The following is a 21,740-nucleotide window of genomic DNA, read 5'->3' on the forward strand; positions in this document are numbered from 1 at the left end:
CCCTTTGCACTCGACGACAGCTTTATTACTAACACTTTCGACGACTAAACTATATTCTATTGGAAAGTCGTGGATATAAAATGTTTTACTACTACTTCAAAGTATACCAGTTTAGGGATCAATTTACAAACCAATATCGCTGCGATGAGTTCGAGATTCAACGAAATCTAAGATAAACAAAGACTGTGGCTTCTAAGTCGCTCTTCGAGTTTAAATGTGTTAACCCTTTGCGGACGTACATATGTCTACTCTCAACCACAAAAACTTTGTTACCGTTCCGGTTGTATGTCTGCTCTCAGCCACCACGGCAAAGAACCATACTAATCTTATGTTGTATCCCGCAGACTAAAAAGATTTAAGCCATTAGACAATAGTAATAGATTCTAAGATATTAGTGTAATAATAGATTAATGGAAAGATTAATGAAAAGATCGTTAGTAATTACATATATTCAGTTATACAAGAATATATAAACATATGGACCAGTCGATGAAATATCTACATGTTAAATTTTTCAAAGACAAAAATATTGAATATTGGTACTCTTTCTGCAACTGTAATTCCAAATAATATTTTTCAAACTGTGTTAAAGTGTAATTACGCATTCTCGCTTCTTCAGATATTTCAAAAACAATACTCCAAAATGGCGAGAGAAAGTTACCGAAGATAAGATACCATACAATGGAGAACTATAAAATATAATTTTTACATAAAAACGTTACATTAAAACACATTATTGTGTAAACATATATCTAAAGTCCACAAAATAATTAATTAATCTTGTTTATCCTTCATAAGTTTGCATATTATGTATCACTGCTCGTTCCTCGGAAATTAATTCCAACCAGTACAATAGCCATGCCTACATCTGATACGACCACAAAGGGTTAATTCATATGTTTATTAATCAATGCTCATCTTATCGACGCTATGACTATCTCTCGATCATCCTTTCGAGTATGGGAAAATGAAATCTTACGTGTTGAAAAATCCATTGCGCAATGGTTAGTATAACATCATCCATATTAATCTTTGACCGCGGGACGATTTTTGTCGGAACTTCTACGGGGCATATTACTGCCATTGCCGCTCGTAGTTTAAAGCGCCCTGTTCTGTTTCACACAGAGCCGTTCAACCGTCTTGATCTTTCGAGAGCCTGTCGTTAACTAAATAGCGACGAATCTCGAAACAGAATTCTCGTTTCACTCATGTTGAATTCATTTGTCTTAACCCATTGACAGGGTTCCCCGCATACTTGAATGCGATTCACTCGATTTCCTCCTCTTTTCTCAAGAGGGGCCAACGAAATAATCGAATCGAGCTGCAGTTGTTCAGTTTTTCAAAGACCTTTGACCGAAAACGATCGAGCTCATCAGACACGGTTCTGAATTAAAATCACGTATCAATTGGTCGTTAGAATCCTTGATATTCGGCTTATTCTGATTGTACAGCATTCAACGTAAGATTGATTGACTGAGATCGATCATCGAGACTTCGTCAACCATCTTCGTTTTCCATAATCAATCAGTCGAATAGTGCCGAATAATCTTTGGATTCAGCCAATTGATGTATCGAATTACTAATGATTGATCGAATAGAGTTGAACACGGAACTCAACCAATTATTTATCGTTCTCGACATGCGTTGGTCGAAAATCGTAAGTCGTAATATCGAGACTCAACCAATCGTCACGATTTCGAAATTCATACATCAAGAAAACGACGCGTCTAGGGCAGATGCAGCCCTACCGATGAGTCTACTGACAATTCCGAGACGAAACGCACCCACTCCGTAAATTCGATCCATTTGAATCAATCACTCAATATTAATTTGGCGAGTGATAATCCGATTGTTTGTATCTTTTAAAAAATTTGAGAAGTAAAAGTATGCAACAGCCCCCGCTCAAGTAGACGAAATTTTTAAATTCGACAAATCAATTTTTCAAAAATATCTCCTTCTAGAGAATGACAAGACGAAACTTTTTTATATTTACAGTTTATTCATTCGACGTTTAGTCTCAAAAATAAAAAATGTAAAGTTAAAAGTCCTTTCTCCCGAAATTCAATTAAATTTTAAAATATAAATCGCTGTAATTTGGCCAAATCTCATCGAAAATCTTTTAAATATTGTACAGATACGTAGTAGGATTCTACGGAATAGGACATCCCTAAATTGTACGTACTGAAAACGTTCCTACGCATTATTTTCATAACACTCCACGAAAACATTATTTTTGGAAAAAATAGGAGTGAAACGGAAAGAACGCGATTTTTATGATCTAATTATCCGCTAAGACAGTGTCCTCGTAGTGTTACTAGAAAGAAATCTTCGGAATCCTTTGTATCAAACATCAGGAAACACAACTTTCAATATATTTATTCTTATATTTCTATCATCCGTGTTCATAATGCTGAAGCCTTATCGATGGCATCTCCTTTTAACAACTTTTCAATTTCAGGTAATGAATTCTTCAACCACGATGTAACAAAATTCCCGTTTGCTTCGACGAGTGCTGCAGCGTACCTTGCTCCCTTCGTACTGTCGTAATTATTTTCTCGGAATAGTTGCAACTGTAATAAACAAGCATTGCTTAAAATATCGACGATCCACGTTATGATCACGTTAACCCCTTAAGGGGTCAAACCACTCTAGAAATAAAAAAAAAGACCTAAATTTGACAATTTATTTTGGGAGTGTGACAAATGGAATAGAATGTCTTTTCAGAGGGTTTATTTAACACATACTGAAGAACGAAAAACTATTTTTTTACTGTCATTTTCTTACAAAATGGCGGCGACAGAGCCCATCGTCAAAAAAAGCTTTTTTGAAAACATCGCCACGGGAGGACGGATTTCTCGGCATCTATAAGTCATGGAACAATAACTAAAGAAAATTAATAATCTATATACAATTGGCTTTGGAAGTACGTAGGGTTTTACTTCTTAATCAATTTTTGTGGAAGTGGCGCACTTTTTAAACAATGAATCGACTTTTTCCTCTAAAAATGAGCATTAAATTGTTTATAAAAAAAAAAGTTTACATTCAATCAAAAAACGGCTACGTACTTCCAAAGAGAATATTGTTGTGAAGCTACTGTAAAAATTTCAATTCGATCCATGCAATAGTCACTGAGAAATCCGTCCTCCCAGTTTGAAAAAAGTGATTTCGAGAAAAACGCGTTTAAAGTTTTATAAACACTTTAATCGCGCTCTGAGGCGCTGCGGCAAAATCGATAATTGAATCTTTTAACATTTCTTTTTCACTATAAATCAAATGGCGTATTATTTTTATGACCCTAAAGTATCGTTTAAGGAAAAAAAAATCGGTTTTTTTGAAAATCCTAGAGTGGTTTTACCCCTTAACTTGTAATTTAAGCTCCAACAGTCTGGGACTAAAATATTGTGTTGACATTTGGCCGGAACTTGATAATCAATTTTGGTTCGAATATCCGATCACGGTCTCTCACGTGCTTGTAGCATAAGGGGTTATCTTTAACCGACGTCCACATAATAATGTTAACTGTAACAGATACTCACGTCTTCCAAATCTTGTTCGGTGGTTAAACCGTTACTCATCGATAACACGAAAGACTTCATTACTCCGTAAGATCCAGCAAACCTAACACCAAAAAGTTATCGTTTCTTTTTTGTTATAATGCAGCTGGTTCTAATTGGTTGTTAAGTACCTCTGTGCAATATCCTGCCAGTTTGCTCGAACGAACCGAGATGCAGCTTGGGCAGCGGCTGGATTTCGAGGAAAGGCTTTCAATATCACCGATATTTCACCCTGATGGAATGTCCCTTCGTGCAGAATTTCGTTCAGTATACTAATAACGAAAAACAAAAAAATGTGCAATATTATACACGTCGATGAAAGACAACAAATTTATTATATTATTTACAATTTTGTTGTGAGTTGCTTGTCATGTTTATTAACTATATTGTATTATCGATAATAAGGATTACTATTATATATTTTTACTACTCTTCGAGGACGCTATATTTAGGTAAGTTATGAAATATGTTATATGAAAACCGTTCTTTGCACAAATCGATTAACTTCATCCTCCTCCTTTTCGAGGTCGGTTAAAAAAGTTGAGAAATGCGATGAAATGATGTACAAATAATAATAATAATGCAATGTAAAAGTTCATATAAATAAAAAAAGTTATGACCATACCAAGTGCTTTGACACTTAAATTTAAGATTTTTCAAAAAGAGGAGTTAATTGATTTGTGCAGTGAACAGTGTATATACAGTTAGTGTAAGAAGTATTCGTACAGCAACCAATTTAAAATAATACTAATAAGAAAAGAAATAAGAGGTTAACATTAAAAGTAATCAACTTTTACGACTACTATATCTATACATGTATACATTCAAATTAAATCTACACTGTCAAATTTTCTTCTTTGAACGACCCTTTATATGAAAAAAAGTTTCAATAACAAAAATTAATTGTATCTGGAAATTCTATGCATTAGAAAAATACATTAGCTGGACCAGACTCCCCCCTTAATGGCGTTGGTTGAGTTTATATATTTCTAGGTGAAATGATTACTATCGTCGATAATCATCGCGCACGGATTGCGAGCCGTCCTGCTTTAGATGTTGGCGTGCACCATTCTTGCGGTTGCTCAGCATCCGTAATGTTTCACCGTGATTGATCCGTCACCGCGACTCGCCGATGCCCCGTGAGCTGAAAGGACCGCTTTGGCTCGACGAAGAGCCCAGTTTCTCAGATCCTAAGTTTTAATGAAAGATATTATCCCCATCTACTTCGCAAAGTGTTTCCGCCCCGAGGTTTCGCTCTCACTTTGCCGAGCTATACTGCTCTCATCCGGTTCGAGCAGCCATTGCACTTGGCGGCAGATATTAGCGTAAGAGAATAATTCTGATCAAAGTTATCGATTAGAGAATCATTTCATTTACTTTTGCAAAATCCATGGAGCTTGGAAACAAGCGAACGACGATAACAAATGCTTCCTCTCTTCCTCGTCCTCGATCAAGGTTACTTGTTCCATGTAGTAATTCCATTCCTTTCGTGTACCGTAACGTGCGAGAGTGCAGTAGAATGTTTCACGCATATACGAAGGGATGCTGAAAAAAACACGATGTCGAGGATTCAAGGGAAACCTTGTCACGTTGAATTTATGAAACGGACGAGACTTGTTCGCTGTTTTTAAAGATTATGGAATTCTAATCGTTTGTTCTCCGAAATGATCCTTTGAAAGAATATTTTAAAAAGAAGTTGTACATCTCGATGAGGTATGAAATTATTGCAGAATATATTTTTTCGGAGAAACGAATATTTTCCGAGGACCACATTTCAAACCACTCTTTTTCTTTTTTTTTAGAAATTTTTTCTCATAAATAATAGAAGTTGCTTCTATATGTTATTTAACGAATTGTGCTCCATTTTGATCGAGAAAGTGAAAGATAATTTTACAGACAACTTTAAATTTTTACCAAAATCAACTGCTTAGCGAATTCTTCAAAAGATCTTTCTTTCTTTTTTAAAAAATTGGGTTATTACTTCAGGGAAATACTGTTTATATATTAAAATTAAAAATCTTTTTATTTTCGAACAGCCGAAATTCATGTCTCGTTATATGGTGAAAAATGCTGTGAAGCTATGAAATGGATGGGTAGTACGAGTAACTAGTAACAATAAATTCTTCTTCAGTAAAGACATTTTTTTGAAAATATCTCGAGATCTAATAATTTATTTGCTTTGGTACCCTAATCATTTTATACGTAGAATAAAAAGAAGAATCGATCTGTGTAAAAAAAGGTATGCATTTCTATTTAAAGAAATTATGCAATTGTAAATTGCATATGCACTGCTGCATCTAAACAAAATTTAAAGGCCTACAGATGTAGTACTCTTCGAATCATTTATCTTTCTCCTTTGGCATTTTTTCGTAAATGCAATAATAACGGTGTTCTGACTTGAAACAATTGCGTGGACCACCCTGTATATGTATATGATTGAAAATAGGCAACTTTTTGATATATATTTCCTGCAAAAAGAACAAAAAAAGTAGACTCTTTGGATACATGAATATTTTTTACAAATTCTTCACCTAAAGACACGATATTTTCAGTTTTGATAATTAAAATCCGTTTGCTCAATCAAGAATTACCATTTTTGTCAATTTTGAGTAGAAAATTCTGATCGAAATTTCGACTAAAAAACTAACGTCCACAAAAGTACAAACACAGTTTTTATGCAGCGGATGGTAGAAAGATCTATGGCAGAGGAAATGATAAAATAATTTTTTTTTACCTTTTTACTACGGTTAAATTAAATTTTGTATTCACAATTTGGTTAACGCCTCTTATGGTTTCAGAGATATTAGGAAAAATAAATAGAATTATTTCAAAGAAGTTAAAACTCTTAAAACCATTTTTCTTCTCTTGTAAGTAGCTATGTGAACTTGGCACCCGACTTTTCAAAAATTAATTTTTTTTTATAGAAAACAATAGTATTTCGTTAGTACCTAATTGTACCTCCAATAGTTTCGTTTGTACCTCGACCAATTAATAATTAAAAAAAATTCAAAAAATGATCAGCACCCGACATCAAGATTTTTGAAATCGGTTTTTCCTGATTCTTTAGAATCGTTTGTACCTCAATAGTTTAAATTTTACTAGCAATTGTTGATCCGCGTAAGAGTGAAGTTCGTTAGTTTTCAAGATTTTTAAATTCTGTTTTTTTCTGATTCTTTAGAATCGATTGTAGCAGTTTGTACCGCTTTTAGTTTCGTTTGTACCCCAATAGTTTAAATTTTATAATTCAATAGTATCAACAATTGCTTGTAAAATTTAAACTATTGAGGTACAAACGAAACGAAAGGCGGTACAAACTGGTACAAACGATTCTAAAGAATCGGGAAAAACAGATTTTAAATATCTTGAAAATTAACAAACTTCACTCTTACGCGGATCAACAATTGCTATAAAATTTAAACTATTGAGGTACAAACGAAGAGAAAAGCGGTACAAACTGGTACAAACGATTCTAAAGAATCGGGAAAAAACAGATTTTAAATATCTTGAAAATTAACAAACTTCACTCTTACGCGGATCAACAATTGCTGTATATTAAACTATTGAGGTACAAACGATTCTAAAGAATCGGGGAAAACCGATTTCAAAAATCTTGATGTCGGGTGCTGACCATTTTTTGAATTTTTTTTAATTATTAATTGGTCGAGGTACAAACGAAACTATTGGAGGTACAATTAGGTACTAACGAAATACTATTGTTTTCTATAAAAAAAAATTAATTTTTGAAAAGTCGGGTGCCAAGTTCACAAAGCTCTTGTAAGTGATGTTAAAAAATGGAATTATGTTAAAACTTACAGTTCTCGAATGTCGTTGTCAGTCTTAGCATTTTCGAATACGCCTTTGGCCCAATCCAGGCACTTTGTGTGCTCAAACATACATGCTATTTTCACAGCGATCATCGTGAGATGCGAACCTTCTGCAAGTTTCGAACTCACTTCGCTGTAGAGCGGAGAGACAAACTTCACCATAAACTCCTAAAATTGAGTATAATACGATTAACGTACAACGAAGTGTACACAAGTGTACGGTAAATCCAATTGCTCAAAGGTATTATTCAGTAATTTACTGTGATATTTTAGTATTTTCATATGTAACGTTGACGACATCACTCTTAAGGGGGCATTTCACTGTGAACGCACAAAAAGAAGCATATTTTCAAACATTTTTTTCTCAGGAACTATTGCATAAAATTGAATGAATGGTTTTTCCCCTTAAAGGTATGATTAGTGAAAGTAAATAAAAAAATTTTTTTTTGGTAAAAAATATTTCGTCATTTATTTACAAAATAATATGCATGTGTGCAAAAAAAAAAGTTATACGCTGGCGCAGATGATTTTGGCTCTCCTGGTAATCTGATATAGAAAATCGAAAAAGTTGATTACACTATGTCGTCACATCTATGGTCAGAACCTCCACTTATTTATTGCATCGAAAATAAACAAAATGGCAGCGTTTCTTGTGAAAGAGAGAAAAAAACACTTTTTTTCGTACCGTAAATCAGGTGAAATTGTAAGTAGAAATGAAAATATCAACTACTTGGAGGTTCCGACCATAGGTGTGACGACATAGTTTAATCAACTTTTTCGATTTTCTGTTTCAGATTATCAAGAGAGCCAAAATCATCTGCGCCAGCGGATAACTTTTTTTTTGCACACATGCATATTATTTTGTAAATAAATGATGAAATATTTTCTACCAAAAAAAAATTTTTTTATTTACTTTCCTTAATCATACCTTTAAGGGGAAAAACCATTCATTCAATTTTATGCAATAGTTCCTGAGAAAAAAATTATTGAAAATATGGTTTTTTTATGCGGTCACGGTGAAATGCCGCATTAAATATTTCGATAAAAGCGTCTTTCCAATGTCTTTTTAATAAGAGATCCAGAATAAGTCCTTTCTTTACGAGTATATTTATAACTGAACTGCTTTTTTGATTTCATGAATTACGTAAACGGTACCTGAATCGAAGATTAACTACCAGAAATTGACTATGACTCGAAGACGTTTAAAATTTTATTTTCCAGTAACGTTTTACAGTTCCTACGACTCACCTGAAAATCAGTGAAGATCGGAGTTTCGTACAAGAGCCTATTCAATTTAAACACGTGTCGCATCAGCGCCATCCAAGGCACATAGTGCCTTTCCTTCATTTGCATATATTTAATGAAATCGAAAACGATCTCGTATTTTATTAAACCTATCGCAGCGAGGCTAAATACGTCGTCAATAAGCGATGCTCTTGTTTCCGGTGGGAACAGATCGTGATTCTCTTGCAGCGCGATATTCAGCAGCATCCAATTTCTTTCGTCGTAATGTACGCGATAGTAACCTTGGAAAACGTCGATAGGGAAATGATGTTAGATTATTATACGAATGTACGCCGTCTACGACTTCGAATAAATAAAATAAATAAAATTCTGTGAACAATAACAAGTCGAATGTAAACAAAGTAAATGAGACGAATGAGATATAATAAGATATAAGAATTAGAGTAAAACTCATTCAGAGAAGGAAGAACAGAAATAATGGAAACAATATGCAATAGAGATAAATAAGTAAAGCAGCAAACTGATCATAACAAAGCTACGAACTCAAAATATAACAGACACTACAAGTTTTTATTGGTACCTGAAGTACCCAGATATTTAAACAGCAAAAAGGGATCAAAGATAGATAGATTAAAAATAAACAATTTTGGAATTCAGATATGGGAACGAAGAGAACTATAATAAATAATGGTTGAAAGACGAAGAAAGGATGTGCAGAATATGCAAAGAGGATGGCGAAATAATTCTACATTTAATAAAAGAATGTGAAGGGGTAGGAAACACAGAAATGGATGTAGAGACAATTTTAGACGAAAAAGATACCGGAGTTAGGTGGATGAAAATGATTCTAGGGACAAGAAAATAAACCAAAGAGGATGGAAGGAATAAAGAAAAGAATATAATTTTGAGCTATGACATCGGATTACAAATTTAAGGGTTGTTGACGAAGACTGTGTGGTAGGAATAAGAATTCCGAATGATAAGTAATTAATAAACGAGGAGAATTTAGGATACAAATTTCCAACTAGAATAAGGTTAATATTATTAAGTGTATTGTATGATAATGAAATAAAGAGATTATTACTACTACTATTACTAGTAAAACTCATTCTATGTAGTACAATTTAGTCAAATGAAATTTTAAGAAAAAATCAAAATCTTCATTAAGAACTTATTAAGAAATTATTGGGTTGCCCAGAAATACCACATTTAAATTTTGATATATATTTAATATTTATTGAATTCCATAGGTACCATCTTGTTCCACAACCTTTCCACCTTTTAAGGGATACATACATGTAAATTATTTTCAAGCTTTCCGATATATTCAGACCTGTACCACCTACCAAAAATCGACATGGATTTTCCAGACAACCCAATATTAAGAACTTAACTGTGGAGATTCAGTGATAATATAAAAATGTATGTTTACCAAGCATAATTTCGATGCTGGAGAGAAGAATTACGAAAACGATATATTAAAATTTGAAAATATTAAAATATTAAAATTTGTCACGTACCAGTCTTGTTTATATTGAACAGAACCCAAGATTCATTTGAGGCAACATTATCGATAGCGAATTTTGGCTCGGATTGAAACCACGTTATCGTAGGAGACGACCAATTGCCATTCTCGTCAATATAGCTGAGTGGAATGTACCAGAACCTGGAGATATTTTCCAATGGTCTATCCAATGAAAATTGTTCCTAAAATAATCGATTTAAAGAACTGTTAGACGAAATGCAAATAATTAAAATTTAATTACGATTATGCCAGTGTTGAGCATAATCGTAATCATAATTACTATTATGATTGTAATCAAATGTTTCAGAGTTGCGATTACGATTACGATTACAATCGTAATCACAAATTTCATTGCGATTACAGTCGTATTCACAAATTTTTCTGCGATTACGATCGTATTTTCAGGTGTTTTCAGACATAAAAGTATCGAACCTGAAAATCGACTTCAGATTCGTGTTCCTCACACCAAAAAACTTAGAAAACCAGGTTTTCGTCAAAATCAAAAATGTTTAAATGTTACTTTATCTAGGGCCTACCCTATTGATATGAATTATTTTATTGGTATTACTTATTTTAACTGAAAATTTTTAATTTTTAATTTTGACGATGTCATGGTTTTCTAGGTTTTTTGAGCGTGAAGAACACGAATCTGAAGTCGGCTTTTAGATACAAATCTTCTATGTCTGAAAACACCTGAAAATACGATCGTAATCGCAGAAAAATTTGCGATTACAATTATAATAAATGAGAAACGATATAAACGAAGAACTTTATCCGAATTGTTTTTACAATCTATCGGAATGTCACGAAATAACTTTCTTACGATCCTGCCCGATAACATGACAAGAACATTTAACATGCCTTTTTTCTTTAAATACGAGCAAATGGTATTTTCTGAGGTTCTCTTTATAAAATATGTACCTACTGATAAGGATGCACGTTGTATTTTGAGTATCGAGTGCGTGATCTACGTCTGAAATCTTAAAAATGTAATGCGATTAAGGATCGGTTAGTCATCGTGTATAGATTAAGAATGGCCAACTACCTCTTTCAATCTCTAAATCTTTTTACCCTGCATAACTAAATACTTTAATACATACAGTTTATTCTATTACAATGCAAATATTTTTAAGCGTAGTCTGATTCGATAATCTTTATATGCAGTTCATGCAGAATTTACTTTTTGCTTCTAACAAAATATGATAACATGTTATTGGTGCGTTTCATCAATTTATTTAACAAGATTTAACGTTTACCGAAGCTAAGTCACTAATAACCACTTGTAGTTGATGCGACTCTAAACTTGGGGAAAAAACCCCAATTAGGAAAAAAACTGGATTCTTCACACCTCAAGTCTAAGTGCGAGGTGAATAATAATTGTTTTTGAACATGTATCCGTAGAATTTTCATTTTTAGAGACTATTTAATCAAAATCTACCTCGGTGTACAGGAGAACCGATAAAAGAGTCTAAATTTGAAAAAATAATTTATTGGAAGAAGAGAAAGGAAACTGTAAGGTCCGCTAAATTCCAATAATAATACTTCATTTATTAATTTAAAAGTTAATGTAAAAAGGGTTCAGAATATATACAAATAGTTGATGCGACTCGAAACTTGATATTTACAAAAATATATCCAGGGTGGTCCACGCAATTGTTTCGAGTCATAACTCCGTTATTATTGCATTTACGAAAAAATGTCATAGGAGAAAGATAAATAGTTCGACGAGCACAACATCTACAGGCCTTAACATTTTTTTTAAATGCAGCAGTGCATGTGTAATTAACAATTGCATCATTTCTTTAAATAGAAATGCATATTTTTGTTTATTGATTCATCCGTTCATTCCACGTAAAAAATGATTAGGGTATCATGGCAAAAAAATTATTATTTCTCGAGATATATTCAAAAAAATCTCTTTATTGAAGAAGGTGCTCCAACGCTTCTCCATTACATTCTAAACATCTCTGATAACGTTTTTTTATTGTTTGTATAACTGGGTTTAAATTATCTGCATCACACAACAAAAAAGTGTCGTACATATCTTGTTTCTCACTGTTAGTAAAATACATTTTCTTGTATTTAGTGAAATACAGTTACACTTTTTCAAATTCTTAGTTTTCGTACTCGAGTTACGATACGTGAATTCCTACTGAATGATGAAATAGTTACTCGTACAAATCAGTTTTTGTTATGATAACAATGTCGAAAGGGTGATTACCTTTACAAGCGTGATTACCTTACTAGTCATGAAGCGTTTGAGCGTCTTGTTCAATAAAGACATTTTTTGAAAATATCTCGAGATCTAATCATTTTTTTGCCACGGTACTCTAATTATTTTTTACGTAGAATGAACAGAAGAATTGATCTGTGTTAAAAGAAATATGCATTTCTATTTCAAGAAATGATGCAATTGTTAATTGCATATACACTGCTGCATCTAAAAAAAATTTAAAGGCCTACCGATGTAGTGTTCTTCGAACCATTTATCTTTTTCCTTTGGCATTTTTTCGTAAATGCAATAATAACGGAGTTATGACTTGAAACAATTGCGTGGACCACCCTGTATATGTTAAACTTCTCACGCAGTCGATTTTAAATATAATTTCTATTATTGGTACCTGATAAATAGTGGCAGTTCCTTTCTCATAATTTCTAATGACCGTGATAACGGGATATCCACCTTGGGAGATCCAAGAATTCATCGCTTCTTCCAAAGTAACTCCAGCAGTTAACGGAAGATCGGTAGTTTCTTCCGCCATGGCGTTCATGAAATCGGCAACATACGTAGCGTTCGATTTCCTAAAGGAAAAATAAGGTTCCCGCGATTATTGCTTAGTTTATGATTATGGAAAGCGAAAGATGGTAATCTTATGAGTAACATTCAATACTCGTAACAGAAATAATAGAATAATAGAAATAAGAAATTACACGAGAACGAGTAGGAAGAAGGTACGTATAAAGAAACGCTCTTTAACCCTTTTGCACTCGAGTGGCGACTTTTCAAGAACTTTTTTGCAACAAATAATGCGATTAAATATAGCTGAGCATATGCAACTCAATTTATTACTTGTTACAGTGAATATGTGCATTAGGGTGGTCCTTATTTCAATGATTTCTGAAATCTATGTTACGCACCCCCTAAATACCTTGAAAATACATAAAAAAATGTTCTTGTAAAATTTGAGCTGTTAATTTTAACATTAACACATGCCCTAAACCTTCGAAAAGTTTACGTGAAAAATACATAGATTCTTTTCAATCGGTTATTTTTTTTGTAACTCCTGTAAAAATTTGTGAAATGATTTGAAATTTGATAGAGTTATTACTAGACTGCGAATCTTTATGCGAAATAAAATCTTCGCGAACATGTCTACAAAAATTGAACCTAAATAGGAATTTATTTTACTTCGCAAATGTTATAACATGAACTTTATTATCAATCTTTTTTATATTCTTGCATATTGTTTGGATTTTGTAGTTTCTTGCATATTTAAATTTCCTCTAAATGCATAAAAATCTGCAGTCTAGTTATTACTTATATTAATAAGAACAAGACCTAAAAATTTCAAGTTTTTATCTGAATTATTTCCTTATATATCTGTCCAGTAAATATAAATTTATTTTCTCTACTTGAAATATTTTTGTAATACCATTTTGAATGTCTTATATATCAACTTATATATTATTTTTTATACATGTTCCGTAAACTAAAATTCTTTTTCGGATAATTCAAAAATTCAGTATATCTAGTATATTTAATATATTTAGTATAGTTATTGGGATATCAATTTTTCCCAACGTGTAGCAATAGAGTGTATGTCTATCTAATATAAACAAGCTTCTAGTTCTTAAATATATTTGTGTTTCTCAGTTCAGATAAACCGTATAATCTAATCAATGTCGACAGCACATCAACGATTTTGTTGGTATCACACATTTCGACAATGGTATCACACATTCATATTCATATATTTTAGATACGTTTATTTAAAGTCGCTTCAACAACAGAGTTTATTAGTGACTGCTATAAACTATAAATTGCATATTACAAACTTTGATTCAGTCATTATAATATGCATTTCTGAGTGTGTTAAATTATGTCAAATAAATTGATCTCTATAAGAGAATTGATCATTTTTTTGCAGCCCGCCACTTCGTTTAAATTAGTCTCGTTTTATATATAAACATTAACTGTAACAATCAAAAAATTTATTTACTCGCTTGTTCGAAACAAATTCTCGAAAATTCGTCTATTTCGAAACCGTTACTGCGATGTATCCCCTTAAGCGACAATCTCTGTTCGTATTGGATTTCACAAACTTTATTTTAACAAGGGGTTAATGACACTGTAACGAGAGATTAATGACAATTGGTTTCGAAACGACTCGATTACTACTTTAATTTAATGTTCGAGCGTCGAAGACATCGATCTGCTTTGCAATACGAATTACTAAAACCGTGCACGGTTCAACGATATTATTCAGAATCAATAAAACGCGTGGAATTCTTCGCGAATGATGTATACCCACCACCTCGTTATCAATTTCTTGTAGCCGTTCCTAAGTGCGGTATCGCTTATCGCGCCATGCAACATGCGTATCAGACATGCACCTATAAGAAGTAATCAAAATGCAACAAAATTTTACATCCGTGGTATCCTGAAACTTAAATCTAACAAGGGAAGATCCTCGACTTGGATTTTCGGAAAATTTGACAATTTTGGAGGATACTTTGAGTCCATATGTTGATAAATAATATGCAACTTTTGTTGTTGTCGAACTAGACTTTAAGGGGGTATCCTGAGTTAGGAAGTCTAAACAAAGCGATTTTCGTGAATTTTTTTAGGATGAAAAAAATAATTAATTCTATCGAACTGTTTATCCTATTTTCATACATATTTGAGTAGTCTGTACAAATTTTTCCAACAAGAAATATTCAAATTGAGTCGACTGTGGTGCACATTCGTAGAACACCTCACAATTGAAACCTCCTATCGGCGGGAAATATGCGGGTCGTAATTTTGATTCGGCACAAATAAACTAAAAGAAATTTACATTTTCATTCATTTTTTTTCTTTGTGAACTAAGAAAAACCCGTAAAACTGGTGAAATGTGAAATTACTGCAAGTTTAAAAAGAAAGAACCAATTCTTTGGGTGAAAAAAATCACTTTAACTTGATAAAAAAGTTGTTTAAATTTTTTTTTGTATGAATTTTTTTAGTTCACATAGAAGAAAAATGTATGAAAATGAAAATTTCTTTCGGTTTTTTTGTGTCAAACCAAAATTACGACCTGCATATTTCTCACCCATAGGAGGTTTTAATTGTGAGGTGCTCTACAAATGTGCGTCACAGTCGACTCAATTTGAATATTTTTTGTTGGAAAAATATTTACATACTACTCAAATATGTATGAAAACAGGATAAACAGTTCGATAGAATTAATTTTTTTTTTCCATCCTAAAAAAATTCACGAAAACCGCTTTTTTCAAACCTCCTAATTCAGAATACCCCTTTAAATGATTGAAATTGACTCTTGAAAATGATAGGAATTTTTCAAAAACTGCTGTAGAGAAACAAAACTTGCAGAGTCCTGAAACATCAAACGAAATCTGTAAATCTTTCATAAGAAAACTTAATCTTCCCAAAGTATAATAATTTTCCGAGTTTCCAAGTTGAGGATTATCCCTTGTAAACCAGATCATCGTCTTACCTTTCGCATATTCGTCGTTAAAAGAGTGCAAAAGTCGATAATTGACATTTTCGTGAAATGGCCTCGAAATGCTGTAACCGTCGCTTTCCATAGCTTGCAATTGAACGTCGGTAACAAAGGAGTTGCTCAAATTCAATGATGAATCTATCTGAAAATTGAATTTTATCAAAACGATTTACAACGCTGCCATTGGTTCAAAATATTAATTTACACTTGATACTGTTCGATCGTCTCCAGGAGTAAGTCGTGTCTTGTTGGATGCGCGGTAAGTTCAATTAAAAGTCTGTGATCTCGAGGATAACTGCGAGATAATATCGTGCAGCTTTAGATTTAATCGATCTCAATAAATAAACTCTTAAGGGAGGTTTTTCCTTTGTTGGATTAGAAAGTAAATAATATTTGTGATTTTTTTTTTTCTTCTAAAGTATTGGATTCAGAGAATTTTAATTTATCATGCTTTTTTCGTTGATTTATGTATGATACATATGAACTTTTGTGATTGAAAAACATAGAAAGTTTGGAATTTAGAAGCTGTTGTTTGTAGGTATGTAAAAAACAAATGTGCTCTATGTTGAATAAAAATGAAAAAAATATCTCTTTTAAATCGTAAATTCTTTCACAAAATAATAAAAAATATTGATTCTTCTTGTACCTACACATGAATTCTTGTAAGCGATAAACGTATATATTTTCTAATTTATAAGCTGTTATTTGTAGGTATGTAAAAAACAAATGTGCTCTATGTCGAATAAAAATAGAAAAGAAATCTCTTTTAAATCGTAAAATCTTTCATAAAGTTTTAAAAAGAAATCGATTTGTCATTTTTGTCTAATAAAGAAGATACGTCCGTTCAATTCGCGAGGGTGGAATGGAGGAGATTCGATCCTTGGGTGATCCTGTAACGTTTCATTTTTACCCTAGCTGTCAAAAGCTTCTCGAAAAAACACAACTTACACTCGGAAACCTTAAACGGTATTAATTGTAAACACTAGAACCGTGACAGTGTGAAATATCTTCCTCTTGTACGTAAATTTATGCACTTGCCTTTGGGACAACCTCGTGGTGAAAATAAAGCAGCGAAGCCTTGCAGATCCACGCGTCCGTTCGATTCGCGTTCACGAATTCGTCGAGTAATTGTTGCCCAAATAAAACGACTAGAACCTTTAAAGCATTTTCTTTGGTAACCAGTGGCGATCGTTCGGTGGTATAGAAAGCTGACTGCCTTAAAAATTCAAACGATGTAAATGAAATCATCGAGGACTTCCATCACAAATAGTGACAATAGACATCTAAGTTTCATTCGATTAAAATATAACAATTGAACCGTTCACTGCACCCAATCGATTAAATCCACTTTTTGAAAAATCTTAAATTTAAGTGTCAAAGCACTTGTTACAGTCATAACTTTTTATATTTATAATAACTAGACTACGGATCTTTAAGCATTTATAGATAATTTGAATGTGCAAGAAACTACAAAATGCAAACAATATGCAAGGATATAAAAAAGATTGAAAGTAAAGTTTATATTATAATATTTACAGAATAACATAAATTCCTATTTAGGGTCAATTTTTGTAGGCACGTTCGCGAAGACTTTATTTTGCATAAAGATCCGCAGTCTAATAATACCTTTCCTGAAAGGCAAAGACCTTCTTTTAATATTTATTGGAATTTATATTAAAAAGGGGATTTTAAAAAACAATTTACATTATTTCATCGCATTTCTCAACTTTTTGTGTTACAGAGTTAATCGATTTGTGCATTGAACAGCTCAATTCAACCCTGTAGAGTTTATGGAATGCTTATACTCGTTGCTATTACGATAAACTTTATTTACAAATAAAAATTTCATTCCAATTAAATATAGATCATATTTAAACGAATGCATGAGTTTTTCAAGTAAAAAAAATAGCAATGGTAACTCTTACTTGATTGCAATTAATCCAGGTCTGGCTACGCTCTCGTCGATCCCCGGAGGCAAGCATACTAGGTCCAACTTAGGCAGGGAGTAAGGTATCGGAAACACGTCAATCAGGTTAATGACAGCTGGGTTGAGTTTGTCGTAGAGGTAAATCCCTAGCGAGCGTATGCTCGAATCGCTCCAGAACGTTGCCACTACTTTCGAATCTCCTAAAAATGTCACACCACCATCCTCTATGTGACCCATTAGAAAAGCTAAATTATGCGGTGAAAGTGGCGGAGATTCGTCGAACGTATCGGACACCATTGTTGCATTCGGACTTGAAACAGAAATAATCGACGAGTTGTTACGAATTCCTCTCGACGAGAAATTTATTAAGGGATAAAACCACTCTAGAGGCAGAAAAAAAGACCTAAATTTGACAATTTATTTTGGGAGTGTGACAAATGGAATAGAATGTCTTTTCAGAGGGTTTATTTAACACATACTGAAGAACGAAAAACAATTTTTTTATTGTCATTTTCTGACAAAATGGCGGCGCCAGAGCTCATCGTCGAAAACAGCTCTTTTGAAAACACCGCCACAGCAGGCATCTATATACAATTGGCTTTGGTAGTACGTACGGTTTTTCTTCTTAATCAATTTTTGTGGAAGTGGCGCACTTTTTAAACAATGAATCGACTTTTTCCCCTAAAAATGAGCATTAAATTGTTTATAAAAAAAAAATGTTTACATTCAATCAAAATACGGCTACGTACTTCCAAAGAGAATATTGTTGTGAAGCTACTGTAAAAATTTCAATTCGATCCATGCAATAGTCACTGAGAAGTCCGTCCTCCCAGTTTGAAAAAAGTGGTTTCGAGAAAAACACTTTAAAGTTTTATAAACACTTTAATCGCGCTCTGAGGCGCTGCGGCATAATCGATAATTGAACCTTTTAACATTTCTTTTTCACTATAAATCAAATGACGTATTATTTTTATGACCCTAAAGTATCGTTTAAGGAAAAAAAAAATCGGTTTTTTTGAAAATCCTAGAGTGGTTTCACCCCTTTTAATAAACCCTCTGAAAACAAAATTAACCCTTTGACCGCGGGACGATTTTGGTGGAAGTCCTACGGAGTATACTACTGCCAGGGTCTCGCTCGTAGTTTAAAGCGCCCCGCCCAAATTTAAATTCGTCAAATCAATTTTTCGTTTTGTTACTGGATTTCGACATATACAGGGTGTCTGCGTACAAGTTCGGACATACGCAGGATGCCAATTCTACAACAATTTCCAACAAAAAATTACTCTTAGACACTTTCTTTGTGTCGCCTTATTCTCGAGTATTTTCACTTTTAATATTTTTTCTGTGTTTCCGACTTGACACTCTTTTTAAACGGCCATAACTCCACCAAATTTCAGTGCAAACTTAAAAATATGTATACCATTTGAAAAAGCGTTAAATTTCCCACCTCCCTGATGCAAAACCAAAATTGATTATGCAGATTTTTAGGTCAAACTTTACATTGTGTTTCTCTATCCGTTTTTCGGTTTCAAATACATAGTTGTTTGGCGGGCACTCTCCGAGAAAAACTTCCTCGAAGTTTTAAGAATAATATTGTCAACAAAAATTATACGATGATATTTTAGGGAGAAAATGACGTTTGAATGCAGAAAAGCGTGCGTTTTTAGTTGAAAATCGACATTTTTCAACAAAAATCGACTTGCCACTTTAAAATTAGCTTGACATCGGGTTTGATGTATTTTTTTGTGACACTCCCGAGGCTTCCCAATTAGGAAAAAAACTGGTTTCTCGACACCTCAAGTCTGATTGGGAGGTGAATAATAATTGTTTTTGAACATGTGTCCATAGAATTTTCATATTTAGAGATTATTTAATAAAAATGTACCTCGATGTACAGGAGAACCGATAAAAGAGTCTAAATTTGAAAAAATAATGTATTGGAACAAGAGAAAGGAAATCGTAATGTCCGCTAAATTCCAATAATAATACTTCATTCGTTAAATTAAAAGTTAATGTCTAAAAAAGTTCAGAATAGATACAGATTTTTATTTATTTAAGTTTTAAGTATTGAAGTAGATTTTGATTAAATAGTCTCTAAAAATGAAAATACAGTTTATAACAATAAATATAGCAATAAATAACAATAAAAAGTCTTGACATTCGTCGAATACATCAAATTTAAATTCAAATTTACATCATTCGGAATGTTCAAAATTCTTCAAAGTTTTCAATAATATACAGTTCCACTATAGTGTCTTGAATAATATAAAGTTATATTCTAACTGAACTCGTGCTATGCAAGACAAGTGAAAAAAATGAAAACTATTTAACAATTTGATCTGCAGAGGCGTTCGGTGTGATTAAAAAATACATCTTACGAAGAAAACAAGAGATGAATTACGTACGTATCGTTCGTAACCATAAGTGGCATATTCGAGAGAGCTCTCATTTCTGTAGACCTTACTATGGATACGGAGAAAACTGACTTGTAATCTGCATCTTCAAAAACTGGGAATAGGTACCGAGCATCGGAGCGTTTCAGTTTCGTCCCCAGCAGCCACCTGGTGTAAGAAGATAAAAACTATCGTCAAAGATAAAAACAAAATAAAAATAACTTTTACAATAAATAACTTTTACAATAAATAAAATTGTACAATGTACAGGGTGTAAAAAAATTAATGGTCATCACTTTCAGGGGTTATTGTACACATCTGGATCGGTAGACATTTGCAAAAGAAACCGTCCGCAAAATCCATTATGACCTTGAAATTTAAGATCACAGCTTTTTTTAATTTTAAAAAATTCTACTCGACGAGTAGATAAAAATATCTACTCGAGGAGAATAATAAGCCCTGTACAATAACCCCTGAAAGTGGTGACCATTAATTTTTTTACACCCTGTACAACCCAAGTATGTACATAGTTCTTACTTTTCTTCGCCAGACCCGCTATAATTTGCAACGAAAAATGCATTGTCGTCGATCCCCGCTTCATAAGCAATTTCCAACGAATAAATTCCTTCCTGAATCGGACTCCCCAGGTAAAGTGTGTGAATTTCGTTATTCTCGTCCGTTTCGTATCGTGTAACCTCTATTTCCGACAAATTAATCTCTAAAAATACAGAAAACGATATTAACGTAAATTTGCCAACAAGCGAAACATTTGAACTACTTATATGCCATATTTTACCAGTTTTATTGAACGAGCTATGCTTCGCAGAGGATCCTTTCGAAGCTTCAACGAAAGATACGTTTTCCAATGGATATTCAGCATCTTGTTTGTACAAAAATGTCTCATTTTCCGTCGGGGTAAACGTAACGTCGCGTTCTACGGAGAAATTACGAATGTATGGGATTACATTGAACTTAAACGAACAACTGTGTATAAATCATATTTTCACAGTCTATATGTTTTTTGTGAGGTTCCATGAGATCTTTAACGAAAAAAAGTTTCAATTTTATTATTGCCAAATATATTTTTTCGAGAAACGAATATTTTTTCGAGTATCACATTTCAAACAATTTTTCTTTTTTTCCTTAGGAACTTTTTTCTCATAAGTAATAGAAGTTGCTCCTATATGTTATTTAACGAAATATGCTCCATTTTGACCGAGGAAGTGAAAAATAATTTTTACTAAAATCAACGGCAATCCCTTAGCGAATTCTTAAAGAGGTCTTTCTTTCATTTTTAAAAAATTGGTTTTTCACTTTAGAGAAATACTGTCTATATGTTTTTTTAAGGTTCCATGGGATCTTTAACGAAAAAAAGTTTCGATGGAAGATGTGCATTATTAAGAAAGCTATAAATTATTGAAAATAAGTCAATTTTTTGTACATATTTTCCGTCTAAAAGATATTTTTTTTAAATTCTTCACCTAAAGACACGACATTTTCTGTTTTGACAATTAAAATCCGTTTGCTCAATCAAAAGTTATGATTTTTGCAA

General features: G+C 32.8%; 1 protein-coding gene across 3 annotated transcripts in view; it reads right to left on the reverse strand.

Annotated features, from left to right (window-relative positions):
• Nucleotides 1-21,740, reverse strand: part of LOC128875523 (thyrotropin-releasing hormone-degrading ectoenzyme-like) — a 35,694-nt gene continuing 13,954 nt past the window's right edge. Inside the window, exons 4-18 of one of the 3 annotated variants that reach the window (XM_054121157.1) lie at nucleotides 20,985-21,122; nucleotides 20,726-20,906; nucleotides 20,282-20,356; nucleotides 17,794-18,105; nucleotides 16,907-17,084; nucleotides 15,863-16,010; nucleotides 14,681-14,762; nucleotides 12,770-12,950; nucleotides 10,144-10,330; nucleotides 8,627-8,904; nucleotides 7,368-7,546; nucleotides 4,932-5,099; nucleotides 3,686-3,826; nucleotides 3,537-3,618; nucleotides 1-2,570 (exon numbers count right to left, since the gene is read on the reverse strand). In XM_054121157.1, the coding sequence (XP_053977132.1) occupies nucleotides 2,403-2,570; nucleotides 3,537-3,618; nucleotides 3,686-3,826; nucleotides 4,932-5,099; nucleotides 7,368-7,546; nucleotides 8,627-8,904; nucleotides 10,144-10,330; nucleotides 12,770-12,950; nucleotides 14,681-14,762; nucleotides 15,863-16,010; nucleotides 16,907-17,084; nucleotides 17,794-18,105; nucleotides 20,282-20,356; nucleotides 20,726-20,906; nucleotides 20,985-21,122 (2,498 nt within the window). In that variant the 3' untranslated portion in view covers nucleotides 1-2,402. Of the gene's footprint in view, nucleotides 2,571-3,536; nucleotides 3,619-3,685; nucleotides 3,827-4,931; nucleotides 5,100-7,367; nucleotides 7,547-8,626; nucleotides 8,905-10,143; nucleotides 10,331-12,769; nucleotides 12,951-14,680; nucleotides 14,763-15,862; nucleotides 16,011-16,906; nucleotides 17,085-17,793; nucleotides 18,106-20,200; nucleotides 20,357-20,725; nucleotides 21,123-21,740 lie in introns of all 3 variants that reach the window. The other 2 variants (XM_054121156.1, XM_054121155.1) reach the window with 2 other exon arrangements.

Source organism: Hylaeus volcanicus, chromosome 4, assembly GCF_026283585.1.
Source record: "Hylaeus volcanicus isolate JK05 chromosome 4, UHH_iyHylVolc1.0_haploid, whole genome shotgun sequence".
Classification (NCBI taxonomy): Eukaryota; Metazoa; Arthropoda; class Insecta; order Hymenoptera; family Colletidae; genus Hylaeus; species Hylaeus volcanicus.